The sequence below is a fragment of the Corvus brachyrhynchos genome, unplaced genomic scaffold (assembly GCF_000691975.1).
Source record: "Corvus brachyrhynchos isolate BGI_N302 unplaced genomic scaffold, ASM69197v1 scaffold44, whole genome shotgun sequence".
Classification (NCBI taxonomy): Eukaryota; Metazoa; Chordata; class Aves; order Passeriformes; family Corvidae; genus Corvus; species Corvus brachyrhynchos.
Window position 1 is genome coordinate 915766 of NW_008238359.1, and position 18302 is coordinate 934067.

At 48.6% G+C, this 18302-nt stretch overlaps 1 protein-coding gene across 1 annotated transcript in view; it reads left to right on the top strand.

The window, feature by feature from the left end:
- LOC103616674 (alpha-2-macroglobulin-like protein 1) overlaps nt 1-18302 on the top strand; it is a 22654-nt gene that overhangs the window by 2270 nt on the left and 2082 nt on the right. The window contains exons 4-31 of the mRNA XM_017735840.1: nt 53-105; nt 975-992; nt 1513-1672; nt 2274-2358; nt 3172-3286; nt 3616-3730; nt 4140-4249; nt 4774-4941; nt 5244-5474; nt 5876-5939; nt 6698-6843; nt 7794-7943; nt 8321-8437; nt 8976-9123; nt 9550-9661; nt 10898-11123; nt 11619-11745; nt 12030-12151; nt 12624-12678; nt 13362-13445; nt 13846-14022; nt 14184-14265; nt 14627-14783; nt 14982-15056; nt 16212-16374; nt 17013-17230; nt 17413-17628; nt 18077-18201. Coding sequence (XP_017591329.1) covers nt 53-105; nt 975-992; nt 1513-1672; nt 2274-2358; nt 3172-3286; nt 3616-3730; nt 4140-4249; nt 4774-4941; nt 5244-5474; nt 5876-5939; nt 6698-6843; nt 7794-7943; nt 8321-8437; nt 8976-9123; nt 9550-9661; nt 10898-11123; nt 11619-11745; nt 12030-12151; nt 12624-12678; nt 13362-13445; nt 13846-14022; nt 14184-14265; nt 14627-14783; nt 14982-15056; nt 16212-16374; nt 17013-17230; nt 17413-17628; nt 18077-18201 — 3619 coding nt within the window. The remainder of the gene's footprint in view (nt 1-52; nt 106-974; nt 993-1512; nt 1673-2273; nt 2359-3171; nt 3287-3615; nt 3731-4139; nt 4250-4773; nt 4942-5243; nt 5475-5875; nt 5940-6697; nt 6844-7793; nt 7944-8320; nt 8438-8975; nt 9124-9549; nt 9662-10897; nt 11124-11618; nt 11746-12029; nt 12152-12623; nt 12679-13361; nt 13446-13845; nt 14023-14183; nt 14266-14626; nt 14784-14981; nt 15057-16211; nt 16375-17012; nt 17231-17412; nt 17629-18076; nt 18202-18302) is intronic.

The following is an 18302-nucleotide window of genomic DNA, read 5'->3' on the forward strand; positions in this document are numbered from 1 at the left end:
GTAGGGAAAAACTGAGATCTGATAATATATTCCCTGATTTCCTTGCCTTCAGTGAGATTTCGCATTGTGACTCTGGATGAGGAATTCCTCGCACTCAATGATTCGGTAAGCGAGTCCTGGGGGGCTGTGCAAGAGGCTGCCTTGGACCATGCGCGGATCCTACCTCCTTTCTACCCTGCTCATCTGCCAAAGCTCCAAGTTTTTCACATTCATCCCTGGTAGGCTTTATGAGTATGCAGAGGGGAGCAGTAACTCCAGTAAAAGCTGGCAGCTCAGGACGGTGGCAGAAGTGTGCATGTCTCTTGCTCATCCTGGTAGAACGGTTACGCAGCTGCAAGTAGGGGGCATATTGATTCCTGATGTGATGGTGTCATGGGGGGAGTGAATAGTTTGTAAATTGGGTTTTCCTTCTTGTGGGGAAGGGTGCTTTTAACCTGCCCCCAACAAGCTGGAATGCTGCTTAGACATTAGGACTAACCTGTTCATTGCAAAAATATGGGAACATGTCCAGAGAAGGCATTTTCATCATTGGAGATGTTCAGAATCCTGCTGGAGAAGGCTATGAGCAATCTGGTCAGGAAGACATGTTTCAGCAGAATGTTGGATTCAGAGGTTCTTTCCAAATTAAGGGATCCTATACCTCTGTAACCCCTTTAAGACTGCAGCTGAACCAGAGCTAGGTGTGTTTGGGTGGTGACTTCTGAGTTTTTCTGTCAGGAAGTCATTAGCAAGTGCTGTGTGACCTCCAGACTGGTTTTTCCTTTCCCTTTCTTCAGACCTTACTGTAATGAACCCATCAGGTATTTCTCCTTTTTGGTGGCATTTGTTTTACTTTGTATTGTTGTCAGTGCTCTTAAGTTTCCAAGTCACCAGTTGCACACCCTTCAGAGAGGGCTCTGAGTCTGAAGAACCTTGTGTGTGGTGCTGGCATGTGTTTCTCTCTTCTAATGTTTTTTTCCTTTTTTCCTCCCCAGATTTCCCTTTTTCTCCAGGTGAGTGATGCTGAAATCTCATGTTAGAGTAATGGTGACGGCAGTCACTTCACTGAGCTGTTCATATTCAATTTCCAGTAGATTTTACAGACCTCTGAGAGGAATAGTAGCCCTTCTTTTTTTGTTGTTAGATGTTAGATTCTTAAACTAACATACTGCTTTCAGCTTCTTTTTTATGCACTTACTTAAGGTTATGCTCCCAGGTATTTCAGTAGAAATCTGTTGTTCTAGACTTGCAAGAGTATAAATAGATAACTTAGACACTTATGAAAGAAAGTTAGAACTGTGAAGAATCTTTCCTTAAGATCAGAATTTAAATAAGTGCAGAAGAAGGCTCAGATGCTGGGAGCAGAATCCGAGCACTTATCATGTCTTCAAAATTTCCTGATCAGTCTATACCAAACCTCACTCCTTTGCTGTAGAACCTGGTAGCCTACAACACTGAAATCCTGAAGCTCAGTTTCCATGGGATGTGGATCAGTGAGATGCTGGAGCAACCCTTTCTTTCTTGTGGGTGCAGGACCCTAAGAACAACCAGATAGAGCGGTGGCAGAATGTGGTGCCTCAGGATGGCATTGCAGACCTGTCTTTCCAGCTGAGTGACGAGCCCCTGCTGGGAATGTACGTCATCAACGTGACCAGTGCCAGAGCCTATGGCAGCTTCTCCGTTAAGGAGCATGGTATGAGCACGTGGGGGTTTGTCTGAGCTGCAGAGAGGACCTTGCACTCCTGGTCCAGGAAGCAGGGTGTTTATTCCTTGCTAGCCATCCTAGGAGCAAATGGGAAAAGTAGTAGCATCTGTCATAGAAAAGAGTCTGAGCTGAGCTCTGGAGAGGAGACCATTTTGAGACCTGGGCTCAGTGTGTGGGAAGAGTGTTGTGCATGGCCCCAGACCTTTGACACAGCTGATTCCTATGGATCTCGGAGTCAGATAAAACAAGGCAATTTAGGATGGACTTTTCCAGAGAATATGAAGTCTGGTGCCCTCTCACCTCAATTTTATTACCTAATCAACTGTGTTGGGAGGCCAGTCTTCTGAAAACAGCTGTCAAAAGTGCAGGGACATGGGCATGTTTGGTTTTAGTTTGGGAAGGAGCAAATCATCCAGGGCCTACACACAAATCTGTTAAAGATACATGGAAAATTTTCCCTTTCCCCTTCTCACCACCTTCCTTCTCTATTTCCTGTGCCTTATTCCACCATAGTCTGCCTTCATGTTAATTCTCTGTGAAGGCTGTCCCTGGCCTGTGTTTCCTACAGTTCTCTGTTTTTCTCTTCCAGTGCTGCCAAAATTTGAAGTGATCTTTGAGGCACCAAATCAGATTTATGCACTAGATACAACCTTCCCGCTCCGGGTATGTGGCAGGTGAGGACTCTGACTGGAGGGACGGCCATGTGTTAATTTCTGGCCTGAAGTGCACAAGCTGGCTGGGTAACCATGAGAAGCTAAGGGCAAGTTTGCTACACTTCAGTACAGGAAGGCAGAATCTTCCATGGCAGCTGTCTGCACCCTGGGGCAACACAAAACATTCCTGTAACTATCATTCTGATACTCTACTCTTTTCTAAAAACACTCCACAAACCTCTACAAACAAAACCTGGGGGAACAGCCTACCCTTTGACAAGCACCCATTTGTGGGACAGGACATGGCAGATAATTGGTGTTCATCTCCCTGAAGAACAAGCTCATGGGAAATGAAGGGAAGCTTTTCCTGATTATGTTCAAATGGAAACTAGAGGGAGGCAAAAAGGAATTGCCTCAGGTGTAGTCCAAGGACAACACTAGAGGCAGCCCCATGTAAAGGCGATTTCTTAATAAAAGGTACTTTCTTAATCACCCGTGTTTCTGCTAATAAGATGATGAATGCCTCCAGCACATCCTGGGTGTATTGCAGGTGATGCTGATGTATAGTGCAGTCAGAACCTACAACACTCTAGTTACCTCAAATAATTTAGTTTGGTGCTAATGATATCAGATCTCCCATCATCCCCCATCACTGCAGAGCCCTGGCTTCACCCTGCTTTCTGGGTCAGGACTCCTGGGCCTGCTGTATGGCTGCCACTCTTGTGCTATACTGTGACTATCTGGCAGTGAGTGGTCTCTGGGGCTGTGCAAAACAATCCATGAGTTCTCCTACTGTGTGTGACTGTCTCTGCCTATCTCTGCTCCCCCAAACAGATACACCCGTGGGAAAAGCGTCCAGGGGATGGTTCACGTGAGCCTTTGTCAGAAGATAGCCCCGTTCCTGCCCACTGCTTCCAAACCCGATCTCTGTCACAAATTCAGCAACCAGGTGAGGTGCTTAGGAAGAGCTGAACCGTATTCAGAGATATTTGTGCTCAGCCTCAGGGTAAGACAAGTCTGCTGGGTGCTTTAGCTGAAGTAATAGCGATGTTAACCCATTGATTTGGCTGCTTGGCCACTGCTACTGGTGCTGCCTCTCAGCAGCTGTGTCTGAGGATTGTGACTGGGCCTCTCATCCTGTGCCTGCTCCACATCCTGAGCTGCAATGCCAAAAGGCAAAGCTCCCTGAGAGCAGGGGTTTTGCACCACTATTCCTGTGCTACTTCTGTAACTTCTAACCCAAGTGCCTCACCTTGTTTCTTCCCTTTGTACTTTCAGACAGATGAGGCAGGCTGCTTCTTCACAAACGTGAGCCTGTCCTCCTTCAGCCGAGACTTTCGGTACTATCGGGACAGCATAGTTGCAGAGGCCTCGCTGGTGGAGGATGCCACAGGTAACTCTGGAATTTCTGGTGCCTGGAAAGAGGCATGTGAAGATGTGCTAATCTTACCAAAAGCACTGGAGACTTTCAGGCTAGCAAGGGACCTGAACCTTCTGAGCCCATTGGGGCCTGCTATCTAACTTCACAGATAGAGACAGAGCCAGAAGTTCCTGATGGCATGACACACTCACTCAGAGTGCCTGCGGTGTCAGATGATGAAGCTCTCTAAAAGCCAGAAGTTAAGTGGGAGGAAAACCAGATACCCAGAGTCTTGGGCAGGTCACCATTGTGATGTGAAATGTGTGTGCAGCTGAACATGTCCATCAGTATTACCAGGGGGTCACTCTGCAGGGAAATTGCTGAGGACTGCTTGGTTTTCTTGCTCCCTCTCTCATGTTTCTGTCTCGCTGCTTTCATTCAGAGATACAGGTCAATGCTTCCCACAAATTACTCATCTCCAGGATTGGTGGGATGGCCTTGTTTGATGATGTGAATTCTTACTACCACCCTGGACAGATGTACAGAGGAAAGGTAATTCCCAGTTTCAGTCCTTTGAAGGGGAGAGTGTAAGCAATACTTTCACAGTGATTGCTACCTACTGTCTTTTCTGACCTCATCTCTAGCCAGAGGCTTGGGAGGGCACAAATGACTCCCAGACACAAAACTCTTGAATTGCAAGATGTGAGATTAACACCCAAGACTGCCATTTACCAAACAACCCATGAGGGGGAGCAGCTGTAGGCATTAATATGTGGGGCACAAACCCAAACATTTGGAATTTCAGCAGCCAGGACGCCTCCTGCTGTGGAGTGGACCACATGACCCACTGTGACCCTTCCAACCTTACCCATTCTGTGGTTCTGTGATTCTGTGAATGAACATGGCAGTGCAAGTGGTAATATGGCAGGACCAGCAGCAGTGCTGATAAAATTGTTAGTGACTGAAAGAGTGATCTTGCTGTCCTTGGAAACACTGCCCCTGAATTGGGGAAGCCAGAAATTCTGTCTGCTGATTGGACTCTTCTGTACCTCTCTTGCTCCTCATGATGTTCTCAGATAAAAGTAATTGATTACCAAGGCAAGGCACTGAAGAACAAAGAAGTCCTCCTCTTAGTAAACTGTGGTGAGCACCAATTTAGGCAGAAGTACATCACTGGGGACTCTGGGACAGCTTCATTTAGCCTGGACACATCTGCCTGGAATAGAACCTTGGCCTCCCTGGAGGTAAGTAAGGAAGGGTGTGTCTTGTGGCAAGGGTACACGTGCGTGTCAGAGCCATTTACTGCCCCACAGACATCTTCCTTGTTCCTTCCTGAGGGACAGTAACTCAAACCTAAAACACCTCAGCATGTCCTGGATCTTGTCTCCCTCTGAGAGCTCATTCTCCAGGTCCCAGTTGCTTTCCTCATGAGCTCTCCACACAGAGACCTGTCCTTTGGTGTTGTTCACATCATCGTACCAAGGTGATTTGCAGCTGACTTGCTAAACTAGAGAAATTAACTGGTTTGGTTTTTTTGTCTCACCAGGCAAGTGTCCTACATCAAGATTCGGATAGAGAGCCTGGGACAGTTGATTTAAGTTACCAGAGAGCCTCTTTTTTCATACGTCCATTCTACAGCACCAGCAGGAGCTTCCTCTCTATCGCCCGTGTGCCAGAAACGATGCCCTGTGGCACAAAGCAGTCTGTCCAGGTGGACTTCAGAATTTATGAGGAAGACCTGGAACATGGGCCCAAGCGTGTCATCTTCTCCTACTTTGTGAGTTTCTGGGGAAGTGCTAGTGGGTGACAGCTGAAGGCCCAAATCGGCATCTCTTAGAGGTTCAAGCCTGATATTTAATAGATTCGGCTCAGGCCAGGATGGGGAGTTCATCCAGTCACCATGGGGCTGGATCCCAGTTTCAATTCTGGGACTGCAGTAATAGCAAGGAAGGCAGAACCTTCCTCTTAGGCTCTGCACAAGTGCAGGGCAGGTATTGGCCTTACCTGTCCTGCCCCACATCACTGCATCCCTGTGCTCTCCTTACTAGCTGAGAGCAAATAAAGCCAATATCCCTTGCCCCACCCCCATTTAATCTCCCCATTTAAGTTTAGGGTTACTTTGATCATCATAGTGATCTCAAAGGCTATGTGACTATCCCTTTCTGTGCTCTTCCCTAGGTCACAGGGAAAAGAGGGATAGTCCACGCAGGTCAGCAGACTGTTTGGGCTGGGCCGCCACAGCGTAAGTGCACTCCCCAGTGCCATGTCTAGCAAGAACTCAGTGGTCTGTGGCATCCACTCTTATTTGGATAAGTGGCATAAGCCTCCCTGCGACATAGGGGTGGCTCACCACTTGTGTGCTGCCTCAGAGCACTGTGCCTTTCCAGATTTTATGCTCCCTTTGCCCTCCTGCTCTGTACCAAGAGAAGAATATTCAGCATTTCCTAGCCCATAGACTCATCCTCTGTTGTCTTCAAAGTCTCCTTTTGTTTCTGCTCCTGCAAGCAGCATGAAACTGTAGCCTTACCTTCCATGCAGCTGTGTCTACAAATAATCTGGGTCATTAGGATGCCACAGCTTATAATTTTGATGTCTGTTCACCCACTGTTGCCTAATTCTCCAGCTCTTGTTTTTTAAAACCTGAATTATAAGTGTTTTGGCACAAAGTCACCTCTTTGCTGGTGATGGGATGGGAGATGTTGGGTGAGAGGAGGCTTTGAAAGATATCTGACACTCTCACTCTTTGTGGAGCCAAGCTTGAGCTCCAAAGTACTGTTTTGTGTCCTCAAGGCAATAAACAGAAAATTCTTTTGCTGGTCTTGGATCCAGATCCAGAGATATATTGATTGTTTCAGTAGTCTCCAGAAATCTCTTTGGTCTTGAAAGACTTCAGTAAAGGAGGAAAGGATTTCAACAGGCACATGCAGAATGGCAAAGCTGATCAGACTCTATTTTCACTACCAAATCTACTTCCTCTTATTCCCTCTCTTCTCCATCTAGTGCTGGAGGGCTTCTTCTCCATCCCTCTTACGTTCAGCTTGACCTATGCCCCAGCTCCAAGACTTGTTGTTTATGTTATCTTCCGCAACGGAAAAATCATTGCTGATTCTGCCATCTTCAGCATCTCGGAGTGTTTCAGAAACAAGGTAGGGTTTGTGTCTGAGGCTGTGCCTGAATGTGTCTGCTGCAACACAAGGAGAGCTGTGTAGCTGTGTGCAGCTGATCCTGTGTGGGATGCTGTCACGTGAGCTGCAGTTTGTGATTGGTGAGCTGTGCTGGGCTGTTTGGAGCAAGTGTGTGCTCAGCATTGTGGGGGCTGCTGCAATGTTTGGGAAAGGCAGAGAATTGCTGTCTGTCTCCATAGGCAACTGCAGCCCGGTAGGATCAGAGATAATCCAGCCCAGCACAGGTCATTCGTGTGGTTCCCAGGAGAGCTCAGGGCTGCAGTTGTGCTGCAGCAGACACTTAGAATTGTTAGTATGTGGTGTTGGGATGACATCTGGAAGTGGATGATGGAAGAAGTGGATTTTACCTGCCATCCAGAAAGGGCTGAGTGCATCTGGTCATTGTGGCATCCCTGGGAATCTGCTTTCTTGGCTGTGTCTTGCACTCCAAAGTTGAACTTCAGAGAGGGCATTACCCCTGTTCCACAGCTCCACAGCTGTTCGTCTGCCACAGACAGTCAGATTCAAGCAAGAACAGGAAGAGTTTCAGGAAACTGGGTCCAATCCCACAAAGAGCCTGGAGATAAGAACTAGGCTTATTTTTGACCTGGGGCTCTGGAAGAAGGGGCTCCATAAGTGTGAGGTGTGTGACCATGGCTGGCTGGTTTGCTGGTAAAGAAGAGAGAACAGCGCTCTGACATGAGAATGTCTCCATGTGCACACTGATGGCTCCCCCTCTGCCATCTTTCCTGTTAGAACCTCTGTGTGGTTTTAAAATACCTTCTCGGGGTCCTTGGGAGGTTCCTTGGGTCTCTGTCCAAGGCAGGTCTTTGGAAACTCTCTTCATGTAGGTCCCTTCCCTGCTCGGGAAGTGGTAGGGGGGCCACCCTCAGAAATGTCACTCAGGCATTGCCTGCATTCTTCCCATGCAGGTGGAGCTCGGCTTCTCAGCGCTGGAGACTCTTCCTGGCTCACAGGTCGGCCTCCGCCTGCAGGCAGCTCCTGGGTCCACGTGTGCTGTCTGGGCTGCGGATCCAAGCGCCTTTTGGGTGAAGCCAGGAAGAGAACTGAGCAGCCACTCGGTGAGTGAGCTTGCTCTGAATTCTTCCCTCCACTACTGAAAATGAGGCAGGAAGGAGGCCACTGCACCTGTGCAGAGCTTACCTCCAGGAAACTCAAAGCACGGCTGGCCCGGAGGGATCAGCAGCGTTCCCAGTGTGGATGGGCAGGGATTAGGGACTGAGGAAGAGGTTGAGCATCACTCAGTGGTAAAACAGCTTCTGTGCTGGCACTATCAGAGGAGGGCCTGGGAAGACTGACAGCGATCCTGGGCTTTCTGGCACATGTTCATACACAGTAGCCAGAGGCAACTCAAACAGCCCTTGGATGTGTGAGAGGAAGGGAATGCCAGGTTTAATTTGCACTGATTTTTTTTTTTTTCTTTTTCTTGCTTTCCCAGATCTATGGGCTGTTCTCATCTGTTTATAACTCCAGGTATCCTCACCAAGTGTCTGAAGATGATCGTTCATGCAGGTTCCCAAATTCTGATGAGCCTGATGTGTTTACGGCATTCCGGGTAAAAATGGTTGATTGGGTGGGTTGAGATAATTCATGAGGGAAGTGTGGCCCCTGACTTTACCAATATCCAAGGGATGCCACTGCAGACAGGATAGCAAACAGGTGCAGTTTAGGCTCTTGTAACTCACTTGTTATTTGAATAAGTGACTTGAAATGTATAAGGAAAAATCTTTGTGTGGTTGCCACACTTGGGTTGCATGACTCAGGTTGCCAAGGATTATTCATTACTTTAATTGGATTTCACACAAATTGTTTAATCTTCATAGCATGAGCAATTGCACCCTGCAGGCTGAGAAGGCATAGTACCCAAATGACCATGTGTTTGAAAAGGACTATATTTGGCTGACTCAGACCAGATAAGTTACCTTAGAAGACCTTGTTTGCCCATTGCTGGGGATCTGAATTATTCCCTCTTAAAATGAAGCAAGAGAACACAGAGGACAGCCAAGCCCCCACTGTGTGAGGGGACAGGAAGGCACAAGGGCAGAGGGCAGAGAGGAGAGGACAATCTTCTGGTGATTATTTTTTTCCTACAGGAAATGGGGTTGAAAATTATGTCCAACACCAATATCAAGAAACCCAGAGTGTGTCCAACCACTGCACTGACAACTGTGCTGCGGGAAACAGGAACGTTTATTTCCAGGCCCATGTTGATGTTTGCCCAGCCCCATAAAGTGTACAACAGTAAGCATTTGCCAGCTGTTTCTTCTTACATGGGAGGCTTAGTCTTTCATGTGAAAGCAGTCCTGGGTTTGAGCCAAGAGGCAGCGCTTGCTGTAAGTGCAAATGGAGGAGAAAGAAGGTTTCCTGTCCCTAAACCTGTTGGGCTGATGTGAGGGCTGTTAGTGGGAAGTCTGGATCCCAGGTTTTATCTCTGAAGTGAGGGAAAGGTTGCCTGTCCCATGGTGCCTCCACATGCAAGTAAAGCCCAAAGCACCTCTGACATTTGAAATGAGGCAAGAGATTTTAAAATTTGGGACAGCACCCTTTGTTCTGTTGCCATGCTTCCCAAGAGCTGACTCAATTTGCTGCAGCCTGAGCTGTGCTGGAGCTCCTCTGCTCTTAACCAGGACCCGAGGACACTGTGGTGACTAGGTCTTTTTCCAACAGAGCACCTGATATCAACCTTTCAGCCCACTATGTTTCCACCTTTTTCTTCAGCTGAAGAGAAAGTACACAAGCATTTCCCCCAAACTTGGCTATGGGATTTGTATTCTGTGGGGTGAGTAAACTGAGCAGTGGGGCTTTAGTCTGGGTCATTTTGTGTGGCTGGGAGTGGCAGCAGGGGCAACTGAGTTTAGATCATAGGCATCTGTGCAAGAAACTTAAGGACATATGTCATGGGCTCACACCTGTCAGGCTGTTCATTACTGGAGCTGATGTATGCATTTAAGGCATTTGCTTCTACTAGAAGTGGTGGCCGTCCATGAGAGGTGTCTGGCATAGAAAGATAGGAAAGCTGGTGAGGTGCAGCAAAACAGCTTAGTTTACTGCCTACACTCTGGTTTTGGTAGCCCTGTGGGCTTGCATTTCCCCAAATGCGCTCACAGATGTATCATGGTATCCAGGGGAAGCTGATGTCCATAGAAGTCCTTCATAGGACTGAAAATTGTGTCCTGTGAGAAAGGCTCAGTGTGTACACAGGGTCTGCTGAGAGAGCTTTTGGAGATTTTTCATCTGCGACTTCAAGATTTTCTTGTCTGTTCTCTGAAGACTGAAATGCTCAGGCCAGATCCTCCCACATCTGCCCTCTCCCACCTCCACTGTCCTCACAAATACATCCATCTCTTCATCCCCAGCAGCAGCTATTTCCTCTGTGACTTGTTCACCAGGCTGATCTGAGCCACCAAAAGGTTTCTGTGTTGTGTATATTGCCTTCCTGTACATGCATGACAAAATAAGCCAAATAGTACCAGTATCTTTAGCTATGGCTGCTTTTTATGTCGGGTGTGGTGGCAGCTGCAGAACAGTCTGCTCCACTCAAAAGCTGTGACATGTGCACAGGACAAGTCTCTGCCCTGCCCTCATGCTGGGCTTTAAGCTGTCAGTGTCTCACAGGACAGTGAATGGCTGGATCAGCCTCATCTGTTAAGCCCTACTGCTGCTAGTCCTGTTGCTCTTCTGGTTTCTGGTTCTCCATCTCTAGGCCAAGAGGAATAAAACTGCTGATACCTGTAAGCCATTTTTAGACGTGCAAAGGGCAAGTGCTGTCTGTGATTGATGGCATCTTGCAGCCATGTGACCTATTGACCCAAGTGTTCTGTTGATATGAGCACTTGAGGCAGGGGTCCCTGCCCCACAAGGACTTTCTGGCAACCCTAAAGGGCTGTAAGTTCAGTAGGGGTTAGGCTGAGGCGAGGGGATGGGGTGCTCTGCAGAGAAGGACACAGAGCAGGTCACCCGGTGTGGAACAGCATCATTCAGTTAAACGCTTCTGTCGCCATCTACTTCTCTGCAGTCCCAGTGGGAACAAGAGTGTCACTGTCACTGTGCCTGACACCATCACAGAATGGAAAGCAGGAATTTTCTGCACAGGACATAATGGCTTTGGATTTGCTCCAGCCTCCCGGCTGATTGTTTCCAAGCCCTTTCTTGTGGAGCTCCCACTGCCATCTTCTGTGGTCCAGGGTGAGACCTTCAACTTGAAGGCCACAGTCTTCAACAACCTGCAGCAATGCATGAAGGTAGGTGAGCCCTGATGGCCTCTGCAAGAAGAGTGGGACATGGCTGACACGTGTGGCCTGTGATCATAGAATTACAGGGGAAGGGGCCTTAAAGATCATCCAGTTCCAAATCCCCTTTCAGAAGTCATGGCAGTCCAGTGACATTCCCACTGACTGGAAAAGGGAAAACATAACCCCCATTTTTAAAAAGGGAAATAAGGAAGCACCTTTGGCAGGCTTGACAGCTGGGCCTGTGCAAACCCCATGAAGTTCAGCAAGGCCAAGTGCAAGGTCCTGCACCTGGGTTGGGGCAATCCCAAGCACAAACACAGACACACTTGTTGCCCTTGATAACCCTGGCCAGGTTGCCAGGGCTTTGGCTTTTCCAGCCTGATCCCTGTCTGTTCAAACAATCTGTGTATATTCCCCTCAGGCTGTGCCCCTGCTTCCACCCTCAGTAGGCTTCCTTTTTGTGTTGTTCATGTTTATTTATTGCCATCCCTGCTGCCCCTTCAGATCCAAGTGACCCTGGAGGAGTTTGCACACTTCCAGCTGGAGCCATGCAAAGACTGTGTCTACAGCAGCTGCTTGTGTGCTGGGGAAGCCAAGACCTTCCAGTGGAATATCACAGCTGAGCAACTGGGTGAGAAGCACAGGAAGGTGGGGTGGTGGAACTGGGAAGGGGTGGGACCAAGGTGGGGATGTTTTGTAAGGGCTGACATAGCGAGGAGCTGTTAGCTCTGTTACCCAGAGAGTACTTCTTTGCACTTTTCCTGTGGTCATGGTTACTCACAAGCCTGTGCTAGGAGGCACAGGAACGTATAAGGCTGTGATCCAATTTCTTCTTGTCAGCAGGTGATGTCTGTTGTATTAATGGGAAGTGTTTCCTCAGAGGGTGTCATGCACCTAAATGTGTGTTATTTTCAGGGCTCATGAACATCAGCCTTAGCACAGAGGCTGTGGCCACCAAAGAGCTCTGTGGTGAAGAGATACCATTCGTCCCAAAACAAGGACAGAAAGACACAATCATCAAACTCATTCAAGTCCGGGTCAGTCAAGCTGTTCTGTTACTTAAGCCTCAAAGTAGGCTTTGTGCAAAGCCCAAATTTTGTGCATGTTAATTTTGGGAGTTACCCCTTGCTATTCAAAATGTGTAATTATCATCTCAGGGCCTGAGCTGGGCCAGACCGTGAGAGCTGATGGACATAAGAGGTAGAGGGGTGTCCTCCACTTCATACCATAGAAAACTTTAAACACTCTTTTATGTCCTTGCCTCCTGAGTTCTCTGATGAATCTTACAGCACCATTTTCACAGGCATTCAGAAGTTAGGATATTCTGAAAATGCATGCTGGTTTCTGATCTGAAGTGAAAATGATTTGTATTTTTGTGTGATAATGATGATACTCCAGTTGACTGTCCACCCCAAACCAGGATTCTGAACATACCTTCTTCTAATCCACTTGTAAGCCCGTTTCTCTCCTGGGTGCTCATTACAATGCTACTTTTATGTGCTCCAACAGCCAGAGGGAGTGTTGGTAGAAAAGGCTCACAGCTCCATCCTGTGTCCTGAAAAAGGTAGATGGATTGTTTTCTTCTTTCACCCTGTTCATCCCCCTCTTCCTGCCTAACCACCTTCTGGGTATTTCCACTTGTTGAACTATTTTCTCTGTCCACATGATGAAGCTACAGAAGCATACTCCAGTTGTGGTACCAGCTAGGGCTTTTCCCTAGGCAAAGATGGGGGGAGGTCTGGTCTTTTTCCATCAACATCCCTGGCGCTAATGTGACAGCTTGAGGCCTTTTTCACCTGTGGAAATAAAACCACACTACTGAACATGGTGAGGCTGGAGGACATGGCTTAGGATTGCTGTTCCTGTATTGAATTTCATGGTGTATGATGGGGCCATCAGATGATTTTGAGAGCATGAGGTGCATTGAGAACACAAGCCTGCAACTGAAATCTAAAACGAGATGGAGTAACTTCTGTAGAGAAGAACAGGTGGCTTTGATCCCTGAGGGTTTCCAGGAGAAAATCTTCTTTATAAAGAAGGCTGTTAGGACAGCACAGTCACCGTGAGGTGGATGGAGGAAGCTAAGGGTGGAACGGGACATGGATTTTGAAGTGATGTACAGCCTCTGTGATGGGAAAATGGGAAGTTATCACAGAAGCCTTGAACAGTTTCTGGGGATTTTGAAAGCTGTTTTAATCAGAATCTCTTTCTTTTTGTCCTCTCCACATCTTATCCAACTGGTGTCAGGGAGTCCAGCACAGGAGTCTGTGTCCCTGGTGCTGCCTGTAAATGTGGTTGAAGGTTCAGTCAGAGCCACCGTCTCGGTCACCGGTAAGGAATGAAGCTATGGTAGTACCTTTGCAAATCCCATATCTCTGAGTTTAGCCCTAGGAAAGCCCAAACCCAAACTCCCCCACACTCCTTCTGAGATTTCCAAGGCTCCACTGCCATGCTCTTCCCATACGTGTGGCTGTGTTTCCTGATTACTGACAACCTAAAACATTCAGCAAGGGAGAGAGTGTTGTGTTAATGAGCTTCCCTGCCAGGGTGGGAATGGGTACAGTTCATATGAGAGGCACAGTGGAACAGGTAAGGTGGCTGGACAGAGGTGTCCCCACACTGCTGTGCTCGGGCCTACCTAGCTTGGTGCACTGCTGGGAACTGGTCACAGGTAGGAAGAGGTGAATCCTACTGCCCAGGAGGTGGTCAGGGTGCTTATGTTTTGTCTCAGGGGACCTCATGGGGACGGCACTGCAAAACCTGGGCCACCTGGTGCAGATGCCCCACGGCTGTGGGGAGCAGAACATGGTGCTGTTTGCCCCTGTTGTCTATGTGCTGCAGTACCTGGAGAAGACGAGGCAGCTGAGCCCTGAGATCAAGGACAGGGCTACAGGATTCCTGCGCAGTGGTGAGTACCACAGACCCACCTTGCCCCTCTGCCTTCCTCTGTGTCCAACAGTCCCAGGTGCCTACTCCCCTTCCACCTGGAGCACTCAACCACCCCATTCCTTCACAGTGATTTCATTGCAAATACCACTGTGAGCACTCATGTCCTATCCCACTTCCCAGGGTACCAGATACAGCTGCAGTATCAGCACCCTGATGGCTCCTATAGTGAATTTGGTATCAAGGATGAGTATGGCAATACTTGGTAAGCTGTGGGCTCTCTCCCTGCTGTCTACCTGCTCTCTGACAGCCAGGAGGTGGGCAGCTTTCTGCTTCCAGCATTAAACCCTTGCTGTCCTATTGGATCCAAAGTGTTCCAGAAGCTTTGTGGACTAGGGCATCCCATGGGTAGGCAGCTGTCCTTGGGATGAACTGACCTTGGACCAGCACATTAGAAACAGCACAATAAGTAAAGAGAGACCCACCAGCTTCAAACTCCCACTTTTTTTCTTTTTCCTCAACTTCTGCTTAGATTCTTTCTTTCCACTCATTCTTCCTGCTCTTTCATGATCTCTCTCTGATTCTCTCTTCCTTCTTTCATGCCTTTTTTTTCTGTTCTCAATCAGGCTGACTGCATTTGTGGTTAAATGCTTTGTCCAAGCTAAGCCATACATTTATCTGGACAACCGGATTATCCAAGCTGCTCTAACCTGGCTGGAATTCCACCAGCTGCCCAGTGGTTGCTTCAAAAACGTGGGCCAACTTTTCCACACATTCATGAAGGTAGGAGCCAGTGCACCTTGGAGGACAACACCAAGCAGTTCTTTCCAAATGTGCTGGTAATTGTTTAAATTCACTTTCCTATGTTGTTGTGCTTTCTTGTGAGGGAGCAAGCCTGGGATAGGTGAGACCTCTCCTAAAAAGCTTCAGTATTTGCCTATTTAACTTTCCCAGCTTTTTGGATGTCTATGCTTTTTTTAGGGAGGCATAGATGGAGAAGTCCCCTTGGCTGCCTACATCACTGCTGCATACTTGGAGGCAGGAGAAACACCAGAGGTAAATACTGGGATTCTTTGCCATGCTCTTGCCTTAAGATCGGAATCCTAAAGAGCTTAGTGGTAACACTGGGGGAGGCAACAGAGCACCTTGGAGGGACTTGTGGGCAAAGTAATAGAGTGGGTGAGGAAGATTTTACAACTTCTCAGGAAGAACACTCCCTTGAGGAGGACATTGCTGCCGGGGAGAAGGTGAGGTTAAACTGCTGGGGACCATTGGACTTCACGGGCTCGATACTGTGTTGGCCATTTCCCAGGAATTAAAAATTCCTGCTCCCCTCACCTCCCATCCCCTTGCCGGTCCCGCACAGCTGAAGGCTGATTGTGAGGTGGGTGGAGCTGCTCCCATGTCAATCGTCAAGTAAATAGACATAATGTAACTCCTAAGAGGGTTTAGCTTCACAAAAAAAGCAGAAGTCTGGGAAAGCAGTGCTGTAAGGCAGCTGGATCTGCACGCTTAGGTAATAACAAGAAGGAGCTCTTACAAGTGCTAAGGATTGTAGCTAGTTACTAGGCTGTGGTACTGGCAAGTAAAACACCAATTAACTTGATGGAGAAACACAGTTGTAGACACTAAGAAGTGAAGTTCTCTGGAAATCAGAAAAGTGAAAAAGCAGTGCTTTTCAGTGGAACTGAAAGCAGTGTGCTTAGGCAAGAAAAGGAAGACAGGTGGAAATTAACCTTCTTTCTGGCAATAGCTGTCCTTCAGGTCACCTTTTTTTCACCATTAGTGCAATTATTCACCGTGAAGGTGAATTAAACACAGTCACCCTGCTCAGCAGGCTGTGTGTACGCACTTGCAGTTGTGTGGTTTCGCTGTTGTGTTTGGACTGGGAAAGTAAGACGTGGCGATGCTATTCCAGCAGCAAAGGTGTTCATTTCAGTGAGAGAGCACTGAAATGCTCTCTCTTTGCTGAAGCCCAAACCCAGCTCAGGGGGGAGGTCTGTCAAGCACCTTGCACCAAGGGCTGGAGATGCTGCTGCTGGTGCTGCATGGGCGCAGAGAGTGCAGCTCTGTGCACAGAGTCCCCTGAGTGAATGAGCGGGGTGCTCTCCGTGCTGGCACGTGCCAGTGCATGCTTCTCTCGGTGTCGCAGTGTCTGCCTGCCTCGCAGGGGCTTGTGTGTGACCAGCAGCATGTGCCTCTCTCCTGCAGAGCCCGGTGGTGCGCAGGGCTCTGGGCTGCCTCACTCCTGCCCTCCCCAAGGCTGCCAGCACTTACACCCAGGCCCTGCTGGCCTACACCTTCGCCCTGGCTAAGGACTCTCAGCGCGCCCAAGAGCTCCTTGATGTGCTTGAGCGAAAGGCGATCAGAGCAGGTACGGGGACCTCAGTGCCAGGGGAACGTCAGAGAAGGGACTGGTGACCTTTCTGAGCGCTTTGTTGCCTGCAGCTTGGGAGGAGCAGAGCCTTACCCTCTAGGCCTTTCACCAAAGAGAGTTTTTAGACATCCAGTATATGAGCTCATGGCGTGTGCTGGCAGCACTGTGGGGTGGGTGCTGATTTCCTTCAAATCTCTTACCCTTTTCCAGTACCTGAAGTGGAGGTTGGGGTTTGGGAGACCTGGGCTTTCCTGCGCGGGACTGTAAAATGTCAGAGAGGAAAGCAAGCTGCCCCATGTCACTGACCCTCAGGGCTGGCCAGTGGACAGCTAGCTAGTATCAGGTAGTTAAGTGGACCTGGCAAACAGGACAATGCAGAATTTGGACAACTGGGAGGTAATGCATATGCAGATTATTGGTGTATTAGTTTTTGTATGTCACCTTGGTGTGGAATATGGAGTGCTGGGTATTGTAAAATACATCGGTTTTCAGCTGACCCAGTGATGTGATGACCCAGCCAAAAGGTGTTTACCCAATGGTCTCTGCAGATACAAGCCACTGTGTCTAGGCGGCTAGGCCACAGGATTTCTTTCCTGATATCCCTCAAGATTCCCTCTACTACCTTCCTTTCCCAGATGGGCAGATTCACTGGAGTCAGACCTCATCCAAGCCCAGAACCAGCACCAGCCCTTGGTCACAGCCAGTGTCTGTGGATGTGGAGCTGACAGCCTACATCCTCCTGGCCCTGCTCTCCAAGCCAAATGTCACAGAGTCTGACCTCACCACGGCCTCTGGCATCGTGGCCTGGCTCACCAGGCAGCAGAATGCCTATGGAGGCTTTGCCTCAACACAGGTAACTCATGGCCAGGGAAGGGGATGTTTCTTGAGGAAGAACCTCTGCGAGATCTGCACACAATGTATGAGAGTGTAAATGCTTTGGGGAGAGGAGCCCTTGGATATGGAGGTCCTCAGGACGCCGATTTCAGGTGTCTTTGGATGTCAGAGCTGCACGTGTAATTGCGTTTTCCTTTTCAGGACACAGTAGTGGCCTTGCAGGCATTGGCTAAGTATGCAGCACTGACATACAGCACGCAAGGGGATGCAGAAGTGAGGGTGAGGTCCCATGGAGGCTTTGGGAAGAAGTTCCAAGTCTCCTACCAGAACCGGCTGCTGGTACAGGAGGCGGCACTGACAGAGGTTCCGGGCAAGTTCTTGGTGCAGGCCCACGGCAGCTGTTGTGTCTTTACTCGGGTAGGTTCCCACACACTCTGCTGTGACCACCCTCCTCTCCTCATCTTGGAAAAACCAAAACTCTCTGTTGCACCTCTGTGGAAGGAAGTGTGCTTTGATCTCAGCCTGGTGCCAATGCAGTAACCCTGTGTGTGGGAGGAAACAGAGACAGAACCTGTCCAAATATGAGGACAATGATGCTTCCACGGCTCTCAAGAGTCCTAGAAGATGAAGATGTTTTGTAGTGGCCTTACTGCTGTGTGCCTGACTTGCACAGTCACAATTGAAAGTTTGAGAAGGAGCCCATGGAAGGATTGCAATCTGAATGACCTTTATTTGGGGTACTGGGATGAGTGTGCATTTGTCCGTTCCAATCTTGAGGAGTAGAGTAGCCAGTGGAAAAAACGGTGATAGATTATATTGAACTAATTATCCCTGTCTTAGTCTGTCTTTTTGTCTCTCCCTGCAGATGGTGCTGAGGTACAACACACCCTCCCCACAAGACTCAACATCCTTTGTCTTGCAAGTGAAAACTGAGCCAGTCAATTGCACCAAGGACAATACACTCTCTGTTACTGTGCATGTTGATGTCAGGTGACTCTAAAGATCTCGTCCCACTTGGGAAGGAAAGCTGGGCATGGCTGGAGAGCCCGGGGTGCTTCTTGGCTGCAGTGGAGGCACCAGCAGTTTCAGCA